The sequence below is a fragment of the Mastigoproctus giganteus genome, chromosome 8 (assembly GCF_048544385.1).
Source record: "Mastigoproctus giganteus isolate SK-2022 chromosome 8, ASM4854438v1, whole genome shotgun sequence".
NCBI lineage: Eukaryota > Metazoa > Arthropoda > Arachnida > Uropygi > Thelyphonidae > Mastigoproctus > Mastigoproctus giganteus.
The window spans coordinates 178,566,598-178,589,989 of NC_143582.1; the positions used below are offsets into that span (position 1 = coordinate 178,566,598).

A 23,392-nucleotide genomic window follows, 5' to 3' on the forward strand; every position below is an offset into this window, starting at 1 on the left:
CCTGTGAGTGACCATATTTCTTCCACATTTGAGTGAATTAGGTATATGTACCCTGAATTGGCAATATCTTGGTGTACTGAAATATTAAATTAAGTTCACTGTATAATTTTACCTTCTCTCCATACTGAAATTCTATTAACATATGTCACTCCTTGGTCAATTATTTTTTCTTCTGATATATGCAGAAAACTCCACTCAGATATGAGTCCTCTTGAGCTGTTTGGCATATTGTAGGGTGTTACAACTACTGGTATTTATCTAAATCTGTAATAGCTACTCTCAGTGTTTCGAATTTGCAGTTTCTACTTAAGATGCATCCTGATTAGAGAAATTATACTGCTTTTGGTGTTCCTATTAGTTCTTCCAGGCATTTTTGGATCAGGAATGGAGAAAATTTTCCCACTACTTCAGGAGCAACCAATCATTTTGGATAGGGAATAAGAGATAAAATGCGGAGAGTCACATGCCATATGGATTATTGTGGCACAGGTTGCAGGCCACAAGACCAGTTCCTTACAACTAATTATGCATTTTTTAAATATAGAATATAATTTTTTATTATCTCCATTTCTATTTTAAAGGTTTTTTTTTTTTTTTGTATGGTTTACATTTAATAATTAAATAAGAAAATCTACCAATTATTACATAACACTAATACCATTTCTATGATGTGATTATAATATTACTGCTAAATTTTGAGGAAGGTACATAAAACATGAGAAATCAATATAGAAATATTGAATATTATTAAAAATGGATATTTTGTGATGTGCTTGTTTAAAACTTGGGGAACACATAGCACTTGAAGGTCTTCAAGTGCTATGTGTCCCCCAAGTTTACTATACTCCTTAACTACAGAATGTAAAACCAAGTAGGCTGATGCTGCCCGATGTTGATGACTGTTCCCTGCTCCTTTGTCACACTGCTTTCACAGTTATATAGTTTCTGATGCGGTGGAATCTTGTGTGACACACTCCAAGGGTATTGATACTTGTTAAGACTTTTGTGCTATCCATGTTTGCTCCTTTTAGCCCTTGGGCATATGGACTTTCATCCAAGGTTTTACTAGTCCCACACACACATGGAAGCCAGGGCAGTGTCACCAAATGACTAGAAATTAATAGGGTCAGTTCTGTTAATTTAAGAAACAGTAAAAAACAAAGGTGACTTTCCTTCCCTGAAAATTTTGCTGACTTTGTAGCAAAGAAAGATATTAATTGCAAAAATGAGAGGTAAGCACAATAAATGTATTGAAATTGATTGATTGATATTTCTGGTATTATGGGCTGTTATATATACTGTTATTTCTGGTATATGGGCTACTTAGGCAATATCAATGAGGTGGACTCACACATGGTGACTATATGAACAGTCAGAAAAGATCAAATAGATGTATCCATTTTAGGAAGCAGAAGAATTCCGGGAGATTTGCATCATTACTTATGATATGAAGAAGAGTCAAAGGTTCTTCAAAATTTCATAGAAAACTGAATGAGGCTTTTCAGGTATAAGAATATAACATACATTCAAAAAGAATGTGTTTCATTGCGAGCAGAGTATTGCAGTGTGTACACTGTAGATGATCATATCCTGTGGAAGAAAAAGATGGGTGAGTTGACTGTGACCAATGCCTGCTCCGGCTAGGATGACTTCCTTTCTGTTTACACAGAAACTGGAAGCCCATAACTGTGGTTCAGATTTTTTTTGAAGGAGCTTGTTATGCATTTGAGCTTGCCATAGAAGCATCCATTATTCCTTAATATATACTTCTCATATTGGATCTGTAGCCAATATATGGAACATAATAATGTGGGGATGCTCTGCTGCATGAATGTTTGACTGCATAATCCGCTCTTTCATTCCCTGCTATCCCAGTGTGGCCTGGAATCCAGCAAAAGATGACAATTTGCTGGTGTTCCTAGATTTGAATCAGCTAATTGTTTATGGTTTTTATTAGAGGATGCATTAGTGAGGAGGAATTTCCTAAGGCTAGAAGTTTGTTTGTTTTGTTATTTGGTTTTTAGGAGCATTAGCAACTAAGACCATATTGCTCCGGGGATATGTGGTGGTCATTCCCTGACCTTTCTACATCCTCCGTATTTGGTGGTCCCCAGCTCGAACCCCAGTCTAATCAAGAAGCATGTGCTATGCACTGCTGCTCCTGCCCACATGGCTATGGAGGCACTCCAGGCAAGAAGTGCACTCTGTGAGTCTGTATATATTTCACTTTTCTGAATGGACAGAGGCAAAATATTTTCTAGAGCAAGCTTGATGGTGCATAACACTGGTCAACATGTAAAATGTTACGAAAACGAAAATACTCAATCTTTACTAATTTTATGCTGCTGAACACGAAAATCACATTAAAATTTGTTGATTGGCTCTTTTTTTCGAATTACGGTTGGAGTCTCACATTAGCAAGTTACTCTACATTATCAACTACGACTCTAAGCAAAACGCAGAGTAACACCGCAATTTCAGTATCACCACACACTTATCACATGATTGGCAACTGTTACCTTGTTCTGCATCACGTGACACAAGTTGTTACTCCTCAAATGCGTCATCAACTCTGTTGCATTAATCCTTGAATACGGCTAGGTACTGGGCGATTTGTTCTCAGTTAGATTCCTACTTTTCGTGCAGCATGTAAGATGTCGTGTAAGATTAATATGCCACGTAACTGTGTGAATAGTCTGGATGACTTCTGTTACGTATGTGGAGAAGTCACGTTAGCTTTAAGAGAGCATCCCTAAACTCAAGCCATTAAAAAGGACTACTTCTTGTACTTTTGGTGTAAAGTAGGCAAGCAGGACAAGAACTGGGCTCCACACATACGCTGCAATACCTGTTCATCAAAACTCAACGTGAGGATTAAGTTTTGATGAACAGGTTCCCTCATTAGAGAAAAGAAAAAAGAATCCTGGTGGCACTTGGTGGGAACTTCTGAAAATATTGACCCTAGTTGTCTACAGAATAGTGAACAACAACAAGATACCAAGATGAGATGTAATAGAAACTACAGTTAAACCACATGGAGCCCCAACCCTATGTTGGGCAGAGTCTGTGAACAACATCTTAGATACTATTATCCAGACTGAAGCTGGGGATTATTCCCCTACTCATATTGACATTATAAAAGAAAATACTGAATATGAAAATGCCAACTTAAGCCTCCTTTAACAACAGAAGAATTAGAAATAGCTCTTACCAAACCAAAAACAACAAAAGCCCTGGTTCTGACCTCCTAGAGGTTGAAATCATCAAAAATTTAGCTGATATAGCACCAGATAAATTAATAGCCTTATATACAGAGGGAACATTTCCTAAAATCTGGAAAGGGGCAGTACTAAGATTAATCCTAAAGAATCCAGAAAAACCTCCCACTGATCCAAAATCATACAGACCAATAGCTTTACTCTTGGTACTAGGAAAAATATATGAGACTAATTTACAATAGGATATCTGTATATCAAACAGAAGCAGGATTTCACTCAAATATCCCTGTCAATTCCTGGAACCTTTTAAGCAGGGCAACTGTATAGAGGATGCCATGCACCACCTACTGACAAAAGTAAAAAATACAGAGGAAAGTACATGTTGGCAATTTCTATAGACTTTGCTGAGGTATCTGATTCACTCTGGCAGCACAGCATCCATAGGAGAAGACTCCACCAAACAAATGTCCTACAAAACTTCTATAAGGTAATAGACACTGCTTTAAAGACATAAGTGTCTCAGTTCGCACAAGGTTCCAGGAATTGACAGGGCCTATGAACAAAGATTGCCAGCAGGGAAAATCCCCAGAACTTTCTTCTGGACAATTGTTCTAGATGAATTTCTGGCCTTGGATATGGGCCCAGTGGAAAGCTTAGCCTTTGCAGATGATTTGAGCCTCCTTGTAAAAGGAAACACAAGAGTGGTTAAAGAGCAACGATCAAATGCCACCCTCATGCAACTGCAGGAGTGAGCATAAATGCACATGCTCAGCATATATAAGGCATGCGTGTATTTCATGGCTGAACCGACAGAGGCTGAAAGTAAATATTAAAAAGAATAAAAAGAAATATGGTTCTACACCGAGGAGCCAAAACATTATGACCAGTAAGTCATTATGCAAATCAAAGCAACTGCTGGTCGAGACACGGTACAAAAAACACCTGATACTGAGCGCCATTAATCAGTGTTACCCTTGTTCTTCAGATGGGAAAGGCAGCAGACTTAAGCCAGTTTGACAAAGGCCAAATTGTAATGGCCAGAGCATATCTGAAATGGAACACCTGGTGGAATGCTCTCGGTCAGCCATGGTTAGTACCTACCGAAAGTGGTCTAAGGAGGGGAAACCGACGAACCGCCGGTGAGGTGTTGGACAACCATGGCTCATCGATGCTTGAGATGAGAGAAGGCTCTCCCGAATGGTACATGGCGACAGAAGGGCGACTGTGGCACAATTCGCCGGTAACTGGAATGCTGGTGAAGAGAGTAATGTTTCATAACACACACAGCACAGTACATTGAACCCTGCTGAAAATGGCGCTGTGTAGCCGCAGGCCACTCTAAGTGCCCATCCTAACCAGGGTTCACTGGAGACAGCACCTACAATGGGCAAGTGGGCATCAAAACTGGACCTTGGGTGATTGGAAAAACGTCGCCTGCTCCGATGAATCGTGTTTCCTGTTGCACCATGTAGACGTCTGGGTACATGTGCATCATTTATCTGGGGAAGTGATTGCACCTGGATGCACCGTGGGACAAAAACAAGCCGGTGGTGGTGGTGTCATACTTTGGGCGATGTTCTGCTGGGATACCCTGGGTCCAGCCATCCATGTGTCGGCACTGACGTCTACCACCTACCTATAGGGTTGAACTAACATTTAGGTACCGCCATACATAAAACACAACACAACCTAAACATCACCACTGACCAGGTACACCCTTTCATGGCAATGGACTTCCCCTCTGGCAGTGCTGTCTTTCAGAGGATAATGAGCCATGCCACACTGCCCGGATTGTTCAAGACTGGTTCACAGGACATGAGGAAGACTTCCTGGTATTGCCCTGGCCTCCAAATTCATCCATCGAGCATCTGTGGTTTGTGTTCGAACAGCAACTCTGATCTGCGGCATCTCAACCGTGGACCTTACAAGAGTTAAAGGATCTGATGGTTACATGTTGGTACCAGATACCACAAGACACATTTAGAAGTCTTGTAGCATCTATGCCTCACCAGGTACAAGCTGTTTGTTATTTGGTTTTTAGGAGCATTAGCAGCTAAGGCCATACTGCTCCTGCGATATGGTGGTGGTCATTCCATGACCTTTCCACATCCTCGGTATTTGGTGGTCACGGGCTCGAACCCAGTCTAATCAAGAAGCGTGTGATACGGACTGCTGCTCCTGCCCACCTGGCTATGGAGGGGCCCCAGGTACAAGCTGTTTGGGCTTCACGTGGAGGACCAATATCATATTAGGTAGGTGGTCACTGTTTGGGCTCATTGGTGTATGTTCGGGTCCTACTACAGGAATGGGTATAGCAACTCCGAACTGCCCGAGCACCACCTTTTTGTCTTCTTCAGTATTCTTAGCAGAGCTATGATTATAGTCCTTAACAGGACTATAATCATCGCAATTAATAAATGGCACAAAAACATTAACCCTAAATTAGTTACAGCTGAAGTGCATAAAGGGAAAAAAATAAAATAAAATATTCAGTCATATTTATTCCCACTGTTCTCACCAGGTTCATTCTGAGAGCTTGTTTATATGTATATAACAGGCTTGGAGCATATTACAAAAAGCTTACATTGTAGAAAGGTTGTGCCTATATTTCTTCTAGGGGCAGTAATTAATTTTTTAATTATTAAGTATTATTCACTCATATTAGGGTACTAACTAATTTCTTTCAAAGTGAGTTAGAAAGGTAAACCACTAATGTTACTGCACTCGTCATTACAGAGGACAAAGGGCTAAGGGAACAGAAATTGCAATCGCGGAGAACAAAGAAGGGAGCGAAGGTAAAAAGAAGTAATAAGAATTACTTAATGTCGTTCATCCTGTGACTTCAGTTCCTTCATCTGGGGCCAGCCACAGAAATCAAAGGAGGAAACAGCAATAAGTAAGTAAAGCCTCTGTTTCTGATATGAAATATATGCAGCACGTGGCACACATGGAAAGTCATTAAAGTATATTAGGGTTAAAATTTAGTTTTAAATCATAAGGCATGTGTATATTTCATGGCTGACCCGACAGAGGCTAGAAGTAAAGATTAAAAAGCATAAAAAGAAATATGATAACTTACTAGGGTCGTGTAGGTCATGGCGACCTGCACTGCTGTGGAGTAGTAAAACGTTTCAACAAAAGATGAGCTAAAGTATATATGGTTTAAGCTGGCGACCCCAAGTCTAAGAAATCGGAAAAATAAAGTAATTGAAATTAAATGAAATTAAATTAAGCTAGCTACACCAAGCGTCAAAACTTGGAAGCTAAGTAGAGAAGTAGAAAAATAAAATTAAAATTAAGTTAGAGAAGTAGCAAATTAAATTAAATTAGGGAAGAGGTAAATTAAAGATTCCTAATTCATTTCACAAATATATAAGTGGTCTCAATTCTAATCTCAACGATGACCATTTCCACTTGCAGTCTGCCAAACCCCATGTACTTTTTCTGAGAGAATCTCAGTTATCAGTTGATTCAACTACTGCTCATCTCAGATGCCCAAATTATACCCTGCAAGATTCCTTTCGCCTCAAAGGTGGTACTTGTGCATATGTCCATTCTGATATTCCTGTCAGAGACTTGAAAATTTGGAATCTCCTCTATTTGATCTTCTCTAGCTTCAAATCTCTCTACCTCATTGTGTCAAATTCATCTGTTGTCTCTATCATTCTCCCAACTCCACTAATCACTTGGAGCTCTTTGACTTCCTCTCTTTGCAACTTCACTTTCTCCAGTCAAACTTTCCTGACAGTCAGGTAATTTTCCTTGGTGATTTTAATGTTCACAACTCCAGCTGGCTTCTGTTTTCTAGTCACACCGACCCAGCTGGTCAAGATGCTGAGGCCTTTGCAATGACTAATAACCTTGCACAGATTGTTCATTTACCTACAAGAATACCGGACAATCCTAATCATACAGCAATACACTTGATCTTTTTCTCACAAACAACCCTTCTAAGTACGCAGTTAAAGTGAGAGGTCCATTAGGCACCTCAGATCACAACTTGGTGATTGCCTCTTCTCCAATGGAACCTTTATCTCATGTTGTTTGGCATTACAAGAATGCAAAATGGGATGACCTGTGAGACTTCTTTTCTTCTTTTCCTTGGTCGGATTACTGTTTCAAAACTTCTGATGTCAACGTTTGCTCAGATCGTGTCAGTGAAATTATTCTTGCAGGAATGGAATCCTTTATCCCACACTCCACTTTAAAATCTTGTCCTTTATCTAAACCTTGGTTTTCCAATAAATGTGCTAAGGCTGTTCAAGAGAAGAATGTTGCTTATCGTAATTGGCTTATTTCTAATTCTTCAGTTTCATTTTCTGCCTACTCCAAAGCTCGCAACAATTGTAAAGCAGTTATTAATCAGTCCAAACTAGAGTTTGAACTGGCTAAGAGTAGAAAACTTGACTCTTGCCCTAATGGTAGCCGAGCATTCTGGTCTCTTGCCAAAGCTATTGGCCACAACTTTTGCCCACCTCTGTCCAAACCAGATGGTTCTGTTGTCACTTTAGCCAAGAATAAAGCTGACCTGCTAGCATCCCATTTTTCTTCCAACTCATGTATTAATGATCTTGGTAAAACACCTCCCACCATTCCCAACACGCTCCATTCAATGCCTCCTGTGATCTTCCGTCAAAAGAATGTCAGAAGGATTTTGACGAATCTTGATGCTAAGAAAGCTCCAGGTCCCGACAGTATTTCTCCACTTGTTCTCAAAAACTGTGCTCCTGAACTTACTCCTATTCTTTGCTGCCTTTTTTCACTTTCTTATTCCAAAGGTGTTTTTCCTTCTGCTTGGAAATTTGCTCATATCCAGCCAGTTCCTAAAAAGAGTGGCAAATCTCTCCCATCCAATGATTGTCCCATTGCAATTACTTCTACTCTGGGGCGCCTCCGTAGCCAGGTGGGAAGGAGCAGCAGTGCGTAGCACATGCTTCTTGATTAGACCGGGGTTCGAGCCCGTCACCACTAAATACGGAGGATGCGGAAAGGTCAGGGAATTACCACCGCATATCCCGGAGCAATATGGCCTTAGTTGCTAATGCTCCTAAAAACCAAATAACAACAACTTCTACTCTTTCTAAAGTAATGGAGAAATCAATTAACCATCAACTCTTAAACTAACTAGAAACCTTCCTTCTGATCAACGATCACCAGCATGGATTCCGTCAGTGTCAATCCACTGGTGATATTCTGGCTTATGTTACCCATTTATGGACTAATTCAATGGAAAGGTTCGGTGAAACACAAGTAGTTGCTCTTGACATCTCAAAGGCTTTCGATCGTGTTTGGCATAAAGGTCTTCTAAACAAGATTCCATCTTATGGTTTGTCAACTGTTTTTAGTAATTGGTTATTCGGTTTACTCTCTGATCGCTCACTGAGGGTGATGGTAGATGGCTCTCTGTCTTCTAACTTCTCCACTAATGTTGGTGCCCCCAAGGTTCAGTTCTTTCACACACTAACCTCTTGTATATTAATGACCTTCTTGCATTGACTGGAAATCCTATCCATACTTTTGCTGATGATAGCACATTGCATTCCACTTTCCATTTTGAGAAACCTTGTCCTGTTCAATCAGCTTCAACTTCTCGAATATCTGCTACCAATTAATTAAATGCCGATCTTCAGGTAATTCTCCGGTGGGACAAAGACAACTTAGTTCATTTCAACCCTTCTAAAACTCAGTCTTGTCTTATGTCTCACAAAAAGGATTCTTTTGCTGCTATGCTTATCTTTAGTGACACTCCGATTTCTAGGCAAAATGATATATCTCTTTTGGGGATTACCCTGACTTCTAATCTCTCTTGGCACAAGCACATTACAAATATTGCTTCTTCTGCATCTAAAAAACTTGGTTTTCTCTTTCGCTCTCTGCATTACTTTTCTTCCAAACGGCTACTCCCTCTGTATAAATCACAAATCCGCCCTACCATGGAATATTATTCCCACATCTGGGGTGGTGCCCCCAAACCCTCTCTCAGGCTTCTTGATTCCATTCAGAAGAGGGCAGTTAGGTTAATTAATGATTCATCTCTAACAGAGTCTCTCCACTCGCTGTCTCATAGACAAACTGTTTCTGCTGCATGCTTCTTCTACAGATACTTCAATGGGCACTGTTCTTCTGAATTGGCTTCTATAATTCTCGCTCTCTCTTTCAAAACAGTCCGAACACGTACCCCCACCAGCTAACATCCATTTACTGTCCAACTTCAAACTCACAGAACCAACTTTTCATTTCCTCGTTTATTCATTCAACTGCCGTTTTCTGGAACAACCTTTCTTCATACATATTTCCTGAAAATTACAGTCTGCAGAAGTTCAAGTCCAATGTCAGCAAGTATCTTCTTTCATCTTCTCAACATCCAACCCAAGTACTAAGTACTATAGGTTCTAATACCTCTCGTGTTTGGGGTTTACATAAAAAAAAAAAAAAAAAAAAAAAAAAGAAGAAGAAGTAGCAGTAAATTAAATAACGAATGCAAATTGGGATAGGAGTTAAACACGAGAAGTAATGCATCCCTGGATAGAAAGGAATAACAAGCTAGCAAAGTAGTGGTAAATGGTAGTAAATTTTTTTATATAGGTGAGAAAAGTGTATTAAAGAGGAAAGGAAGCATCTCAAATATTGCATTCAATAAACTAATGGGTCACAGGAATTAAAAATATAGGGGGATAGAATAGCATAAAGAATACTGAAGAAGACAAAAAGATAGCGCTCGGGCATTTCAGGATTGCTATTCCCATTCCTCTAATAGGACCCCAAACATACACCGACGAGCCAAAACATTATGACCACCTACCTAATATGATGTTGGTCCTCCACGTGCAGCAAAAACAGCTTGTACCCTGTGAGGCATGGACACTACAAGATTTCTATATGTGCCTTGTGGTATCCAGGACCAACACGTAACCAACAGATCTTTAACTCCCGTAAGGTCCATGGTTGAGACGTTGCAGATCGCAGTTGCTTTTCCAACACAAACCACAGATGCTTGATGGGACTGATGTCTAATGAATTTGGAGGCCAGGGCCATACCAGTAAGTCTTCCTCATGGAGAACCAGTCTTGAACAATTCAGGTGATGTGGCATGGTGCATTATCCACCAGAAAGATGGCACCAGAAGGGAAGATCATCACCATGAAAGGGTGTACCTGGTCAGCAATGATGTTTAGGTTGTGTCTTACGTATGGCAGTACCTAAATGTTAGTTCAACTCTATAGGTAGGTGGTTGACGTCAGAGTGCCGGCACATGGATGACTGGACCCAGGGTATCCCAGTAAAACATTGCCCAAAACATGACACCACCACAACCAGCTTGTTTTTGTCGCATGGTGCATCCAGGTGCCATCACTTCCCCAGGTAAACGATGCACATGTACTCAGCCATCCACAGGAAATATGATTCGTCAGAGCAGATGACCTTCTTGCACTCACGCAAGGTCCAGTTTTGATGCTCGCATGCCCACTGTAGGCACTGTCGCCGATGAACCATGGTTAGTATGGGCACTCGAGAGGTTTACGACTACGCAGCCCTATTTTCAACAGGGTTCGATGTACTGTGTGTTGTGATACATTACTCCCGTCACCAGCATTCTAATTACCAAAGTCCCCCCCCCTCTGTTGCCACCTACCTTCCCAGAGAGCCTTCGCTTACCTCGAGCATCGATGAGCCATGGTCGTCCAACACCTCGCAGGCGGTTTGTGGGTTTACCCTCCTCGGACCACTTTCAGTAGGTACTAACCACATTAACCATGAGCATCCCACCAGCTGTGCCGTTTCAGATAGGCTCTGACCCAGTTATCTGGCTGATACAATTTGGCCTTTGTCAAACTGGCTTAAGTTCACTGCCTTTCCCATCTGAAGAACAAGAGTAACACTGATTAACGGAGCTCAGTATCAGGTGTTTTTTATACAGTGTCCTGACCCGTACACACACACACACCATAGTTCAGCTGTATTTGCTTCAATCTGCATAACAACTCACTAATCATAATGTTTTGGCTCCTTGGTGTAGGACCCTATTTATTTTTACTCTTTTTAATATTTACTTCCAGCCTCTGTCGGTTCAGCCATGAAATACACACATGCCTTATGATTTAAAACTAAATTTTAACCCTAATATAAGAAACAGAGACTTTACTTACTTATTGCTGTTTCCGCCTTTGATTTCGGTGGATGGCCCCAGATGAAGAGGCTAAAGTCACAGGATGAACAACATTAAGTAATTCTTATTACTTCTTTTTACCTTCATTCCCTTCTTTGTTCTCCGTGATTGCAATTTTTGTTGCGTTAGGCCTTTGTCCTCCGTAATGACGAGTGCAGTAACATTACTGCTATGCCTTTCTCTACTTACAAAACACACATATATATATATATATATATATTTTTTTATTTTTTTTTTATTTTTATTTTTTTCCCTTTTTAAATAAATGTTGTGTATTATACTTAAAGATCATTGTCTGGCTGTTGAACAAACGGGAGATGAAATTAGGAATGGAAACCCTCGTATTAGATTAATAGCTCAGAGAGTGGAAGAATTTTAGTTGTAGGAAGGTAAACAGCATATGATTGAAGAATAGAAAGCTGGTGCTCAGATCATATACAGTAGAACCTGGATAAGAAATTCCCACATAAGACATTTTTCCCTATACTAGGTTTGATTTCTTAAGTCCCAATTTCAACTTTATATGTTGTAATGCTTTATTTTCCCACGTAAGAAGTTACCCAGTTAAAAAGTTTTCCTGCATAAAAAATTTGTGACAAAGAATACACATATGTATTAGCTAATGACGTTTGCCCACTTAAAATGTTTTTTTAAATTTAGAAATTATTTATTTTTAATAGTAAAAAAAATTAAACAATATAAACATTTGGTAATTGAACAAGTTAGCGACAAGCATCATGTTAGTTCATAGTAAACCACCGAATTAGGTGAAATGGCATCGTTTTTAATATTCATATATCTCATATTGTGGATGCCTTCACAGCGAGTTTCCCTGGTATTGCACTACCTCCAATAAGCAACACTTTGTAAATGGAGAAGAGTAATGTTGCTTATTCTCGGAGGCAGTGGGTTGATCGTATCCGCAGAGAATCCATTGGCGAAATAGTAATAGTAGTAGAGGAGACATGTGATGCAAGAAATTAAGCTTATGTATAATCAGCCAAAAAAAAAAAAACCATTTCACACATCCATTCCCTCTAAAAGTTTGTCCAGTTCCTCCATAAATTTGCTTAAGCTATCAACTTCCACAACAACTGATGGAAGTTTGTTCCAGCAATCAACTACCCACTGGCTAAAGGCAAATTTCCGCATATCTATTCTATAACTATCTTTCCTCAATTTGAATTTATGCCCCCTTAGGTTCGGAGAAGTGGAAGAATCCCATCTCAATCAGATCACCTCACAGGTGCCTAGTCTCCAGCCACTGCAATTTGCTGAACTTAAGCCTTTTTTGGTAAAAGGCTACCTTTGTTCCCCTCACCAATCTTGCTGCCGTTCTCTGTACTCACTCAAGCAACTACATTCTTCCTAAAATGAGGCCTCCAGACCAGTACGCAGTACTCAATGCATGGCCTGACCATTGCCTTATACAAATAGATAATCACCTCCTTTTCTCTGCTAGCAAAAATCCTATCCAGTGCCTATTCAAGAATTTCTCTGCTACCAAAAATCCAGTGCCCATTCAAGAATCCATTGTCGAAGCATTGCTTATTCGAGGTAGTTCAATATCAAGGCAAGATGTTGTGAAGGCATTCACAATATAAGATATAAAAGAAATGATGCCATTTCACCTGTGGTTTACTATGAACTAAAATGATACTATGCATTAACTTATTCAATCAGTGAATTTTCTGTAGTTTGAGTTTTTCAGCACTAAAACTCATTTTAGTATAAACATTTTGATATTATGGAAGTGATATATTGCAATTGTTTACATCGAAATCCATAATAGGTACATAAACCATGTTAAGCATTAAGTTCTATTGGTTGTGAACAGTTCTGAAGTACTTAGTGGGATGCCTTCCCACTAAGTACTTCAGAAGAAAAGTCCACTAAGTACTTCACTTAGTGGACTTTTGCTCTATCTTATTGTGACCTTTTAAGGTATGTTGAAACTCCAAAGGGGTTTCAACATATCTTTAAAGGTCACAATTGGATACCTTAAAATTGGATATCAGAATTGATACCTTAAAAGGTCACAATTGGAGTGCCAGAGGAGACAGAGCAGACAAGTAAGAAAGAGCCAAACTGATTACCAAGTCTTCCAACTTGGTAATCAGTTTAATGAACAGAATGTTAAGCAATTAGAAATCCTCAGTTTAAAAATGTTTCCCATAGGCAGAGTAAAATATTTATAAATTCTGAAATAATACTTAAAAATGATCTTTAACTTATCTATGTGTATCTTTTCATTTTCATTTGTGTAGTTAATACACTGGCGTGCAAAACTTAAGGACCAACACTATTTCTAAAGGTTACAACCACAAAATCAAATGAAATAGCATGTGGTGATTTGCATAACTGTGGCCGTTCAGCAGAAAGCTGTGCACATGCAAAAATTTGAATCGAAAAGAGCTCACATAAACAGAAAAGCAGCAGTTCAGCAATTATATGCAAATTACCGAATGGTGAGCACAATTGTTACAGACATTCGATTGGTTTCATACAGTACTACAGACAACAAAATGGCTGGTAGACAACATCTGGATGACTTCACCCGGGGCTGAAGAATTGGGAAGCTTGAGGAAGGTTGAAGTGCGAGGAGTGTGGCTGCAGAGTTCGGTATCGCCCATAGCATCATCTCACGTGTGTGGTCAGCCTTCAGAATGACAGGTACAGCTGTTCAAAGGACCAGTGGTGGTCTCCCATGAAAAACAACATCCAGTGATGACCGCTATATACTCCAGGCCAAGAGGGACCAACAACCAGACTGCAGGATCCATTGCAAACCTGTTGCACAGGAAGCAGGCTATCACGTTTACTGTAGCCAGGCAATTCCACAAAGATGGACTGTTTGTCCGACAGCCAGTACGCTGTGTCCCTTTAACACCTGCCCATCGGAAACACCGTTTACAGTGGTGCATCGAACACAAGGACGGACAGCAGTGCAAAGGGGTAAGGTGCTCTTTACCGATGAGAGTAGATTCAGCCTCAGCGGCGATTCTAGATGTCAGTTAATCTGGAGAGAGGTTAGCACACGGAATCAACCCGCAAACATCACTGAAAGGGATCGATATGGTGGTCAAGGTGTTCTCGTCTGGGGAGGCATTATCTTGGATGGACATACACAATTCCATATACTGGAAGGCAGTACTTTAACCAGTGCATGTTACTGTACTGAGGTAATCCTTCCCCCATGTGCATCTATTCCAAGGTGCCATTGGCCCCGAGTTTGTGTTTACAGATGATGCCACACCCCATTGAACTGCAGCTGTTGATATGCTTTTGGAAAGTGAGGGCATTGTTCGTATGGATTGGCCTGCCTATTCCACCGATCTAAATCCCATCGAACACATATGGGACGCTCTGGGGAGATACCTAGCAGCACATCCACACCCACCAGAAAATGTTCACCAGCTGATGATGGCGCTGACAGAGGAATGATGATACTGCAGAAACTTATCGACAACATTATTCTAAGTATGGACAGAAAGTGCAAAGCCTGCATCGACATTAGGGGTGGCCATGTCTGAGGACCACCTCTTCTCTTTGTTCTATCTTTGGCAGTGATACATCTGTATCATGGTAGCCAGTGCTATTTTGCCATTTTTGAATAAAGTCCCTCTGTACTATTTTGTTTCTGTTGTTGTGTCAATGTTGTTTCCTTCATCATTTCCGTACCTCACGAGGTTCCTTTAGTATACTTTTCCCATATCCAGGCCACTTCTACGAGAAGCTACAGGTGAAAACCTGACTGGTCCTTAAGTTTTGCACACCAGTGTATTTCATACCCTTAGGTCATTTTTCCTTCTAAGAAGTTCTAAACCTTCAGTCCCTTGGAAAACTTCTTATCTGGGTTCTACTGATAAAATAATTCGTTTAGCTTAAGGTACTAACACAACCTGATTCATTGTTGGAACAAGCTTCCATCCGTTATTGCGGAAGTGGATAGTAAATTCAAGGAAGAACTAAACAAATTACTAGGGGAAATAGATAGATGAAATAGGATTTTTTTTTTTTTTTTTGGGCTGATTGTACGAGCTTGCTTTCTTTCATCATTTGCCACAATTAATACTAATACTAAACTGTTTATCTTATAAAGCTGTGTTCATGTGTAGGATAATCATAAGTTTGAGGAGTGGGACAGTAATTTTTCATTCCATATGCTTTTTCATTTTGGTTATACTGGTAATAGTTGATATATTAATTATATATCAATATAATTAATATATATCAATATAAATAGATAAAAGTTGAACAAATAAAGAAATTTAACTTTTAATTTTCAGAGTTTAATTTTCAATAGTGTCCAATGTCATAGCATGAGGCTTCCATATTATCTAGATTTGGGAGTCATTATCTAGATTGAATTTAATGCTAACAAGCAAGGTAAACAATAGTATTTTCATATTATGTGACTCAAGTTTACCGCATAATGGCTTTTCCAAAAGACTTTTTTTTACTACTCCCTTCTCGCAACCTGAAAACTACCTTTTGGCAATGGGAACAAGACAATGAATAAATTTATCAAGGACAGTATAATTATCAAATCAATAATGACAATAAGGGTTATCTAAATGGGAGTTATTAAAATAAGAATAACTCAGCAAACTTACCCTTTGCACCCTAATCTGAATGTCTGTCATAAATGATTTAAAATCACTTGCAACTTCATGACCTGTAGAGGAATTAATTTTAAAGCTATTATTTAGTAACCAAGAAAATAAGAGATAACAGAAAATCAAAGTGGGACTCATTTAAAAATGAAATCAATATATCAATTAAAACCTGCAAAAAAATAAAAATATATTATTTATAATGAGAAAATTACAATTGATTTAGTTATTGTAGTATACACAATCCAGTTACTTTTTATACAAGTTTTTATTTATGCAGCAGATCCAATTATATGGTATATATAACAGCACACAATTGTATATGTATATGGCGCCTCCGTAGCCAGGTGGGCAGGAGCAGCAGTGCGTAGCACACGCTTCTTGATTAGACCGGGGTTCAAACCCGTGACCACCAAATATGGAGAATGCGGAAAGGTCAGGGAATGGCCACTGCATATCCCCGGAGCAATATAAGCCTAATGACTCGAATGAGTACAATGAACAATTGTACAGAGAAATAGAGTGGGTCAGTAAATCAGAATGTCTTATAATGGGGGATTTTAACTTCCCAGATATTGACTGGAACTTGTGGGTTGGTCACTCACACACTAGTCAGACTTTTGTGGATTTATTGGATGATTGTTTTCTGCAGCAGCATGTTCGAGAGGCAACCAGAGAAAGTAATACTCTTGATCTGGTTATCAGCAGTGATCATTCGTGTATTAAGAATTTGCAGATAAAGGAACCACTAGGTGGCAGTGATCACAGTGTGCTGAAGTGGGATTTACTCAAAGAGGTAACTACCGTCAGGGGTAAAGGAAAGGGTTTTTGCTTCCGTAAAGGGGAGTACAGTGGTCTCAGACAGTTTTTAAATTCTGTACAGTGGGATCAACTGACGATGTTACAAACAGTAAATTCGAAGTGGGAAGCATTCAAGGAATTAATCGTGGAAGCTACTAGACTTTTCATACCGATGAAGAAATATTGTTCAAGGTTTAGGCCTAAATGGTTATCAAATGAACTAATGAGACTCATGTCAGAGAAGAAAAATGCATGGGATGCATATAAATTATCAGGCGACGCAGAAGCCTGTAGCAGATATAAGCTAGTCTGTAATCAGGTCACAAAGGAGGTTCGGCAGGCAAAGGCGGATTACGAGAAATCTTTGGCAAAAGATGCTAAGAAAAACAGCAAGGATTTCTTTACTTATATAAACTCTAAAAGGAAGGGGCTCAATATGATTGGTCCACTTGACATCGATGGTTCGACTGTTGATGATCCTGCTCAGATAGCAAACAAACTGAATGAGTATTTTGCATCTACATTCACACGTGAGGAATTATTACAGTTTGAAAATGGAAGAAGGTTATCAAATTGTAGCAGTGTGCTTAATGATTTTGTAATAACTGAGAGCAAAGTGGAGGAGAAATTGTTGAAGTTAAACATAAGAAAGGCACCTGGGGTGGATGGGATCTATCCAGTTATATTAAAGGAGGCGGCAAAGCAACTAAGCAAACCCTTAGCCATAATTATGAGAGCATCCTTGGATTCAGGGGAGGTTCCCACGGACTGGAGATGTGCAAATGTATCCCCAATTCACAAAGGAGGTTCGAAGGGTGACACGAGTAATTACAGACCAGTTAGTTTAACTTCTGTTCCGGGTAAAATAATGGAGTCACTGGTTAAAGATGCATTGCAGGATCATCTAGACAAGACTGCAGCAATAATTCAGACACAGCATGGGTTTGTTAAGGGAAAGTCTTGTCTGACAAATTTGATTGGTTATTATGATGTGGTCACAAAGGAACTGGATGCAAAAAATAATTTTGATATCATATACTTGGATTTCAGGAAAGCTTTTGACACTGTTGCGCATGGAAGACTACTGTACAAATTGGAGCAGAATGGTATTAAGGGTAAGTTGCTACAATGGATAAAAGGATGGTTAAGTGGGAGAAGACAGAGGGTGGTAATCAATGGGTGCTGCTCTTCGTGGACTAATGTTATTAGTGGAGTCCCACAGGGTTCGGTGTTGGGTCCACTGTTGTTTTGTATATTTATCAATGATATTGATGAAGGTATATCAGGCTTAATGTCGAAGTTTGCAGATGACACGAAGGTTGGCAGGGTTGTTAATGACAGTAATGGCAGTGTGCTACTGCAACAGGATCTAGATAATTTGGGCAGATGGGCTAAGAAGTGGCAACTGAAGTTTAACCTTGACAAATACAAAGTACTGCATATGGGTCTAGACAAGACTGCAGCAATAATTCAGACACAGCATGGGTTTGTTAAGGGAAAGTCTTGTCTGACAAATTTGATTGGTTATTATGATGTGGTCACAAAGGAACTGGATGCAAAAAATAATTTTGATATCATATACTTGGATTTCAGGAAAGCTTTTGACACTGTTGCGCATGGAAGACTACTGTACAAATTGGAGCAGAATGGTATTAAGGGTAAGTTGCTACAATGGATAAAAGGATGGTTAAGTGGGAGAAGACAGAGGGTGGTAATCAATGGGTGCTGCTCTTCGTGGACTAATGTTATTAGTGGAGTCCCACAGGGTTCGGTGTTGGGTCCACTGTTGTTTTGTATATTTATCAATGATATTGATGAAGGTATATCAGGCTTAATGTCGAAGTTTGCAGATGACACGAAGGTTGGCAGGGTTGTTAATGACAGTAATGGCAGTGTGCTACTGCAACAGGATCTAGATAATTTGGGCAGATGGGCTAAGAAGTGGCAACTGAAGTTTAACCTTGACAAATGCAAAGTACTGCATATGGGTCTAGACAAGACTGCAGCAATAATTCAGACACAGCATGGGTTTGTTAAGGGAAAGTCTTGTCTGACAAATTTGATTGGTTATTATGATGTGGTCACAAAGGAACTGGATGCAAAAAATAATTTTGATATCATATACTTGGATTTCAGGAAAGCTTTTGACACTGTTGCGCATGGAAGACTACTGTACAAATTGGAGCAGAATGGTATTAAGGGTAAGTTGCTACAATGGATAAAAGGATGGTTAAGTGGGAGAAGACAGAGGGTGGTAATCAATGGGTGCTGCTCTTCGTGGACTAATGTTATTAGTGGAGTCCCACAGGGTTCGGTGTTGGGTCCACTGTTGTTTTGTATATTTATCAATGATATTGATGAAGGTATATCAGGCTTAATGTCGAAGTTTGCAGATGACACGAAGGTTGGCAGGGTTGTTAATGACAGTAATGGCAGTGTGCTACTGCAACAGGATCTAGATAATTTGGGCAGATGGGCTAAGAAGTGGCAACTGAAGTTTAACCTTGACAAATGCAAAGTACTGCATATGGGTAGAAGTAACCCCAGAGAAACGTACCAACTGTGTGGTACTACACTTAAGGTGGTAGAAAATGAAAAAGACCTGGGAGTAATTGTGCAGTCAGATATGAAGTTTTCTCAGCAATGTAGACAGGCGGCTAGGGCAGGTCATGGGGTTTTGTCAATGATATATAGGAATTTTGCTAGCAGGGAAAAGGAGGTGATTGTCCCTCTGTATAAGGCAATGGTCAGGCCACGCCTTGAGTACTGCGTACAGGTCTGGAGGCCTCATTTTAGGAAGGATGTAGATTTGCTTGAGCGTGTACAGAGAAGAGCAACACGATTGGTGAGGGGAATGAAGGGATCCTCTTACCAAGAGAGGCTTAAGTTCTGCAAATTGCAGTGGCTGGAGACTAGGCACCTGCGCGGTGATCTGATTGAGGTCTATAAGGCCTTGAATGGGTTGAGCACACTGAATTCTGATGGGATCCTCCCACTTGTTAAGAATACGAACCTACGGGGACATAAGTTCAAATTAAGAAAGGATAGATGTAGAATAGATGTGCGGAAATTTGCCTTTAGCCAGCGGGTGGTTAATTGCTGGAACAAACTTCCATCTGTCGTTGTGGAAGTTGATAGGTTAAATAAATTTAAGGAGGAACTGGACAGGCATTTGGAGGGTATGGTGTGATTTTTTTTTTTTTTTTTTGGCTGATGCTGCATAAGCTCCTACACTTGCTTTCTTGCATCAAGTGCCACTACTACTACTACTACTACTACTAATATGGCCTTAGTTGCTAATGCTCCTAAAAACCAAAAAATAACAATTGTATATGCAGGCCAATTAAGGTAATTCATTCTAATCAAAATATAAGAAAAATCATTGATAAATAAAAAATAAAATATCATAAAAAGACAAATATAATAAGAATTCAAAAGTCAAAAAAAGAAGGAAAAGAAAGGCAGAGCATGCAGAGATGTTGCCAATTATTTTATCATGTAATCAATTCTGTTCTAAGAAACAATACGATAAAAGAGAAATAAAGTAAAGATAATTATGATCAATTGCAGAGACACTGGTTAGAGCACGAATAGAAATAATCAGTACTCGGTAGAAAAATTTTAAAAAAAAGTGACTGCCTGGGGAATTGAAGTATTTAATATAGCAAAGTTATATGAGCTTAGAAATAAATTCAATAAAATTAGGCTACCTTTTTCTTCTGGGGGGGGGGACATAGCATCAGTCTATGGCAGTGGTTTCCAATGGTGTGCAGTGACCCTTTTCAAATATGCCGCGAGATTAGAAAAAATTACATTTGGTTCAATGGCAATCACTATTTCAATATGCCATTAATATTCATCTTTTAACTTAAAGTGACTTGAGTAACAAAAGAATGGGAACCTCTGGTCAACAGGGTAGACTACAGGTCAGTTCAAAAAGATGCAACTTATCAAAAAGTAAATTACCAAAAACAGGTTGAATAATTCATTTAAATAGAGTAAGCGGCATTTATAGTGATCGCATTTGTAAACTGAATTTTGATTCTAATAAAAGTTGATTCTAATAAGCAAATATCGATGAATATTATCCACAGACTATAAAAATAAAGGTCATAAAGCACAAAATTACACTTACCAAAAGTTTATTACCAATTAAATGATATGTGAAAATCAGATGAATATTATCTACAGGTTAGCAAAATAAAATTTATACTTATGTACATAGCTTAATATACATATTAAACATAACATTTTGTAATATAATTAGAATTTAAAACACAGTAGTCACTTATTTTAGATACATAAATTATCACTGCAAAGTCTATAGATTTTTCAATATCATATAACAGTCTATCACTTGCACCAGTTTCTTCGAATGCTCTCCTCAGGACAGCTATAGCACCACAATTTTGCAACTGGAATTCATTCGGTTTCATCCTCATTTTCCTCCTCCTTGACAAAATTATCAATAAGAGCCTGGGCAATTTCTTACTGGGTACTTAGTAAAAATATGAAATATGGTTCAAATAGTTTTATGGTTCTCACACATAGGTAGGTCATTCGCCCTCAGGAAATAAGAGGGTCAGATAACTGTGACCTACGCGGAGCACAACGTTCTCTCTTCGGACCTTCCTAGATTGGACTCTTCCCCACCCTTCTCTTCTTTATAATCATGGCACAATGTATGCCACATTACATGCCACAATTGTAATGAAATGGTTAAATTTTAAAGCAGAGTGGTAATATTATCTGCCACACAGTGCAAGGAAGCCACAGGCTTTTGGTGCACTGGCAAAAAAAAAGTATATAAAGAAAACAAAAATTATATACTTCTCTCCGCATATAGGGAACTATCCAATTGACCTTTAAATTAATTCAAAACTCTCAGGCTCAACTACCAGTGAGGGCAACTTGTACGAACAATCAATAACTCTCTGGTTACAAGAAAACTTCCTACAATCTAATCTAAAACTCTAACCCATGTACAGTCAGTCCTCGTGTAACACATGTTTACACTACACGAATTCGATCATACACAATTTATAAATAGGGGAATGATATCTTATATAAAACGAACCGAATTCGCTTATGCACGATTTGCCTTTGTGTTTACAAGAAATGGCAGTTGAACTCGAAATCATCCCAACTGAACGCAACACGATAGGAATGAAGAGAAGATTCTGAAAATGTAATGTATTTATGTGTTTTATATCAGCAAAGGGGAAACACATTTCACCATAATAACGTAAAAACCAACACAATTCCAATTATCGATATAATCGCAAATGCAATTAGATCAAGTTTACTACCAGTTTATAACAGATTCCACTAGCAGAAACGCAACTGGAAATTGTTTTTATTGTTTTATGGTAGTAACCCCTAGAAATGTGCTTAAGTAAAATGTGAGGGGTGTTAATAGTGTATCACTGCCTTTACGGTGTTGTTTATTCAGTTGCTACATGCATGCAGCTTTGTTTATGTGTATCATGCATGCCTCCTCATATCATAATTGTGCTTTATTCCCTAAAAAATGAGTAAAATATTTAAAAGGTGTGAAAAGGAAGCGTCCTGGTGAAGACACTATTGGGAAGCATCCAGATTCAGAGAGAAAAAGAAAAGCAATATTGATAAATAGAGGTGGACTGGGTTAAAAATTCTTACCTGGGAAAATTTTCCCAAGGCTTCCGGCCCACCGGGGTTTCCCCGGTAAGGCTTATGGCCAGTCCGCCTCTGTCGATAGAGAAAAAATATGAAATTGTGAAACGCTTTGAGCGAAATGAAAGACCATATGATATTGCACGTGCTACAAACCTAAATGAGGCAACGCTGAGAATTACAAAGAATGCAGAGAAAATAAAAACAACTTTCATAGCAGGAACAACTCAAAGTGTAATTAAAATCCATTAGATTAAGACACAAAGAATTGGAAGAGATGGAACGGCTTCATCTGTTTGGATAGAAAATCAAACAAAAAACAAGTTTGCTTATGATAGAAGCAAAAGCAGTATTTTATTACGTAATAGTTGCAATAAAATACTTACGTATTTTATTATGATTATTTATTGTGTTTAGTAATGTTTTGGTTACAAATGTGTGTTCAATCTTGGGTGGTCGGCACCTACCCCTATTTTTCCCATAGGGCCTGTTGTTTATATTGCACGATTTTGCATTGCACGAGGGTTTCTAGGAACACAACTATCGTGCTATACGAGGACTGACTGTAATTTGAATTCATGGCCCTATTCTTAATAATAGCAAAAATTCCACCTTCACTCATTTTACAAATCCCTCTCAGGTCCTTGTAAACATCAATCAAGTCACCTGGTGTACAGCTGCCCTGTAGCACAAACAATGTCTTTCCTCATATGGTCGTCGTTTTGCAGAGCTCACTATTTGAGTTACCAGCCTTTGAACCCTTTAAAAAAGTAGTTCAATGTCTTTTTCAAGATTAGGTTTCCACACTTGAACACAGTATTCCGAATGTAGTGTTCCAACTGTTTCATACAATGGGATTAGGACCTCCCTATCTCTACAGGATAACATTCGATAAATCATCAATAGGAGCCCATGGGCTTTCCTGACTGCTTGTT

At 39.0% G+C, this 23,392-nt stretch overlaps 1 protein-coding gene across 3 annotated transcripts in view; it reads right to left on the reverse strand.

Annotated features, from left to right (window-relative positions):
• The window catches only part of Graf (GTPase regulator associated with FAK), a 537,792-nt gene that overhangs the window by 359,021 nt on the left and 155,379 nt on the right, over positions 1-23,392 (reverse strand). For all 3 annotated transcript variants that reach the window (XM_090379073.1, XM_090379075.1, XM_090379076.1), the window contains one exon: positions 16,002-16,063. In XM_090379073.1, coding sequence (XP_090235199.1) covers positions 16,002-16,063 — 62 coding nt within the window. The remainder of the gene's footprint in view (positions 1-16,001; positions 16,064-23,392) is intronic.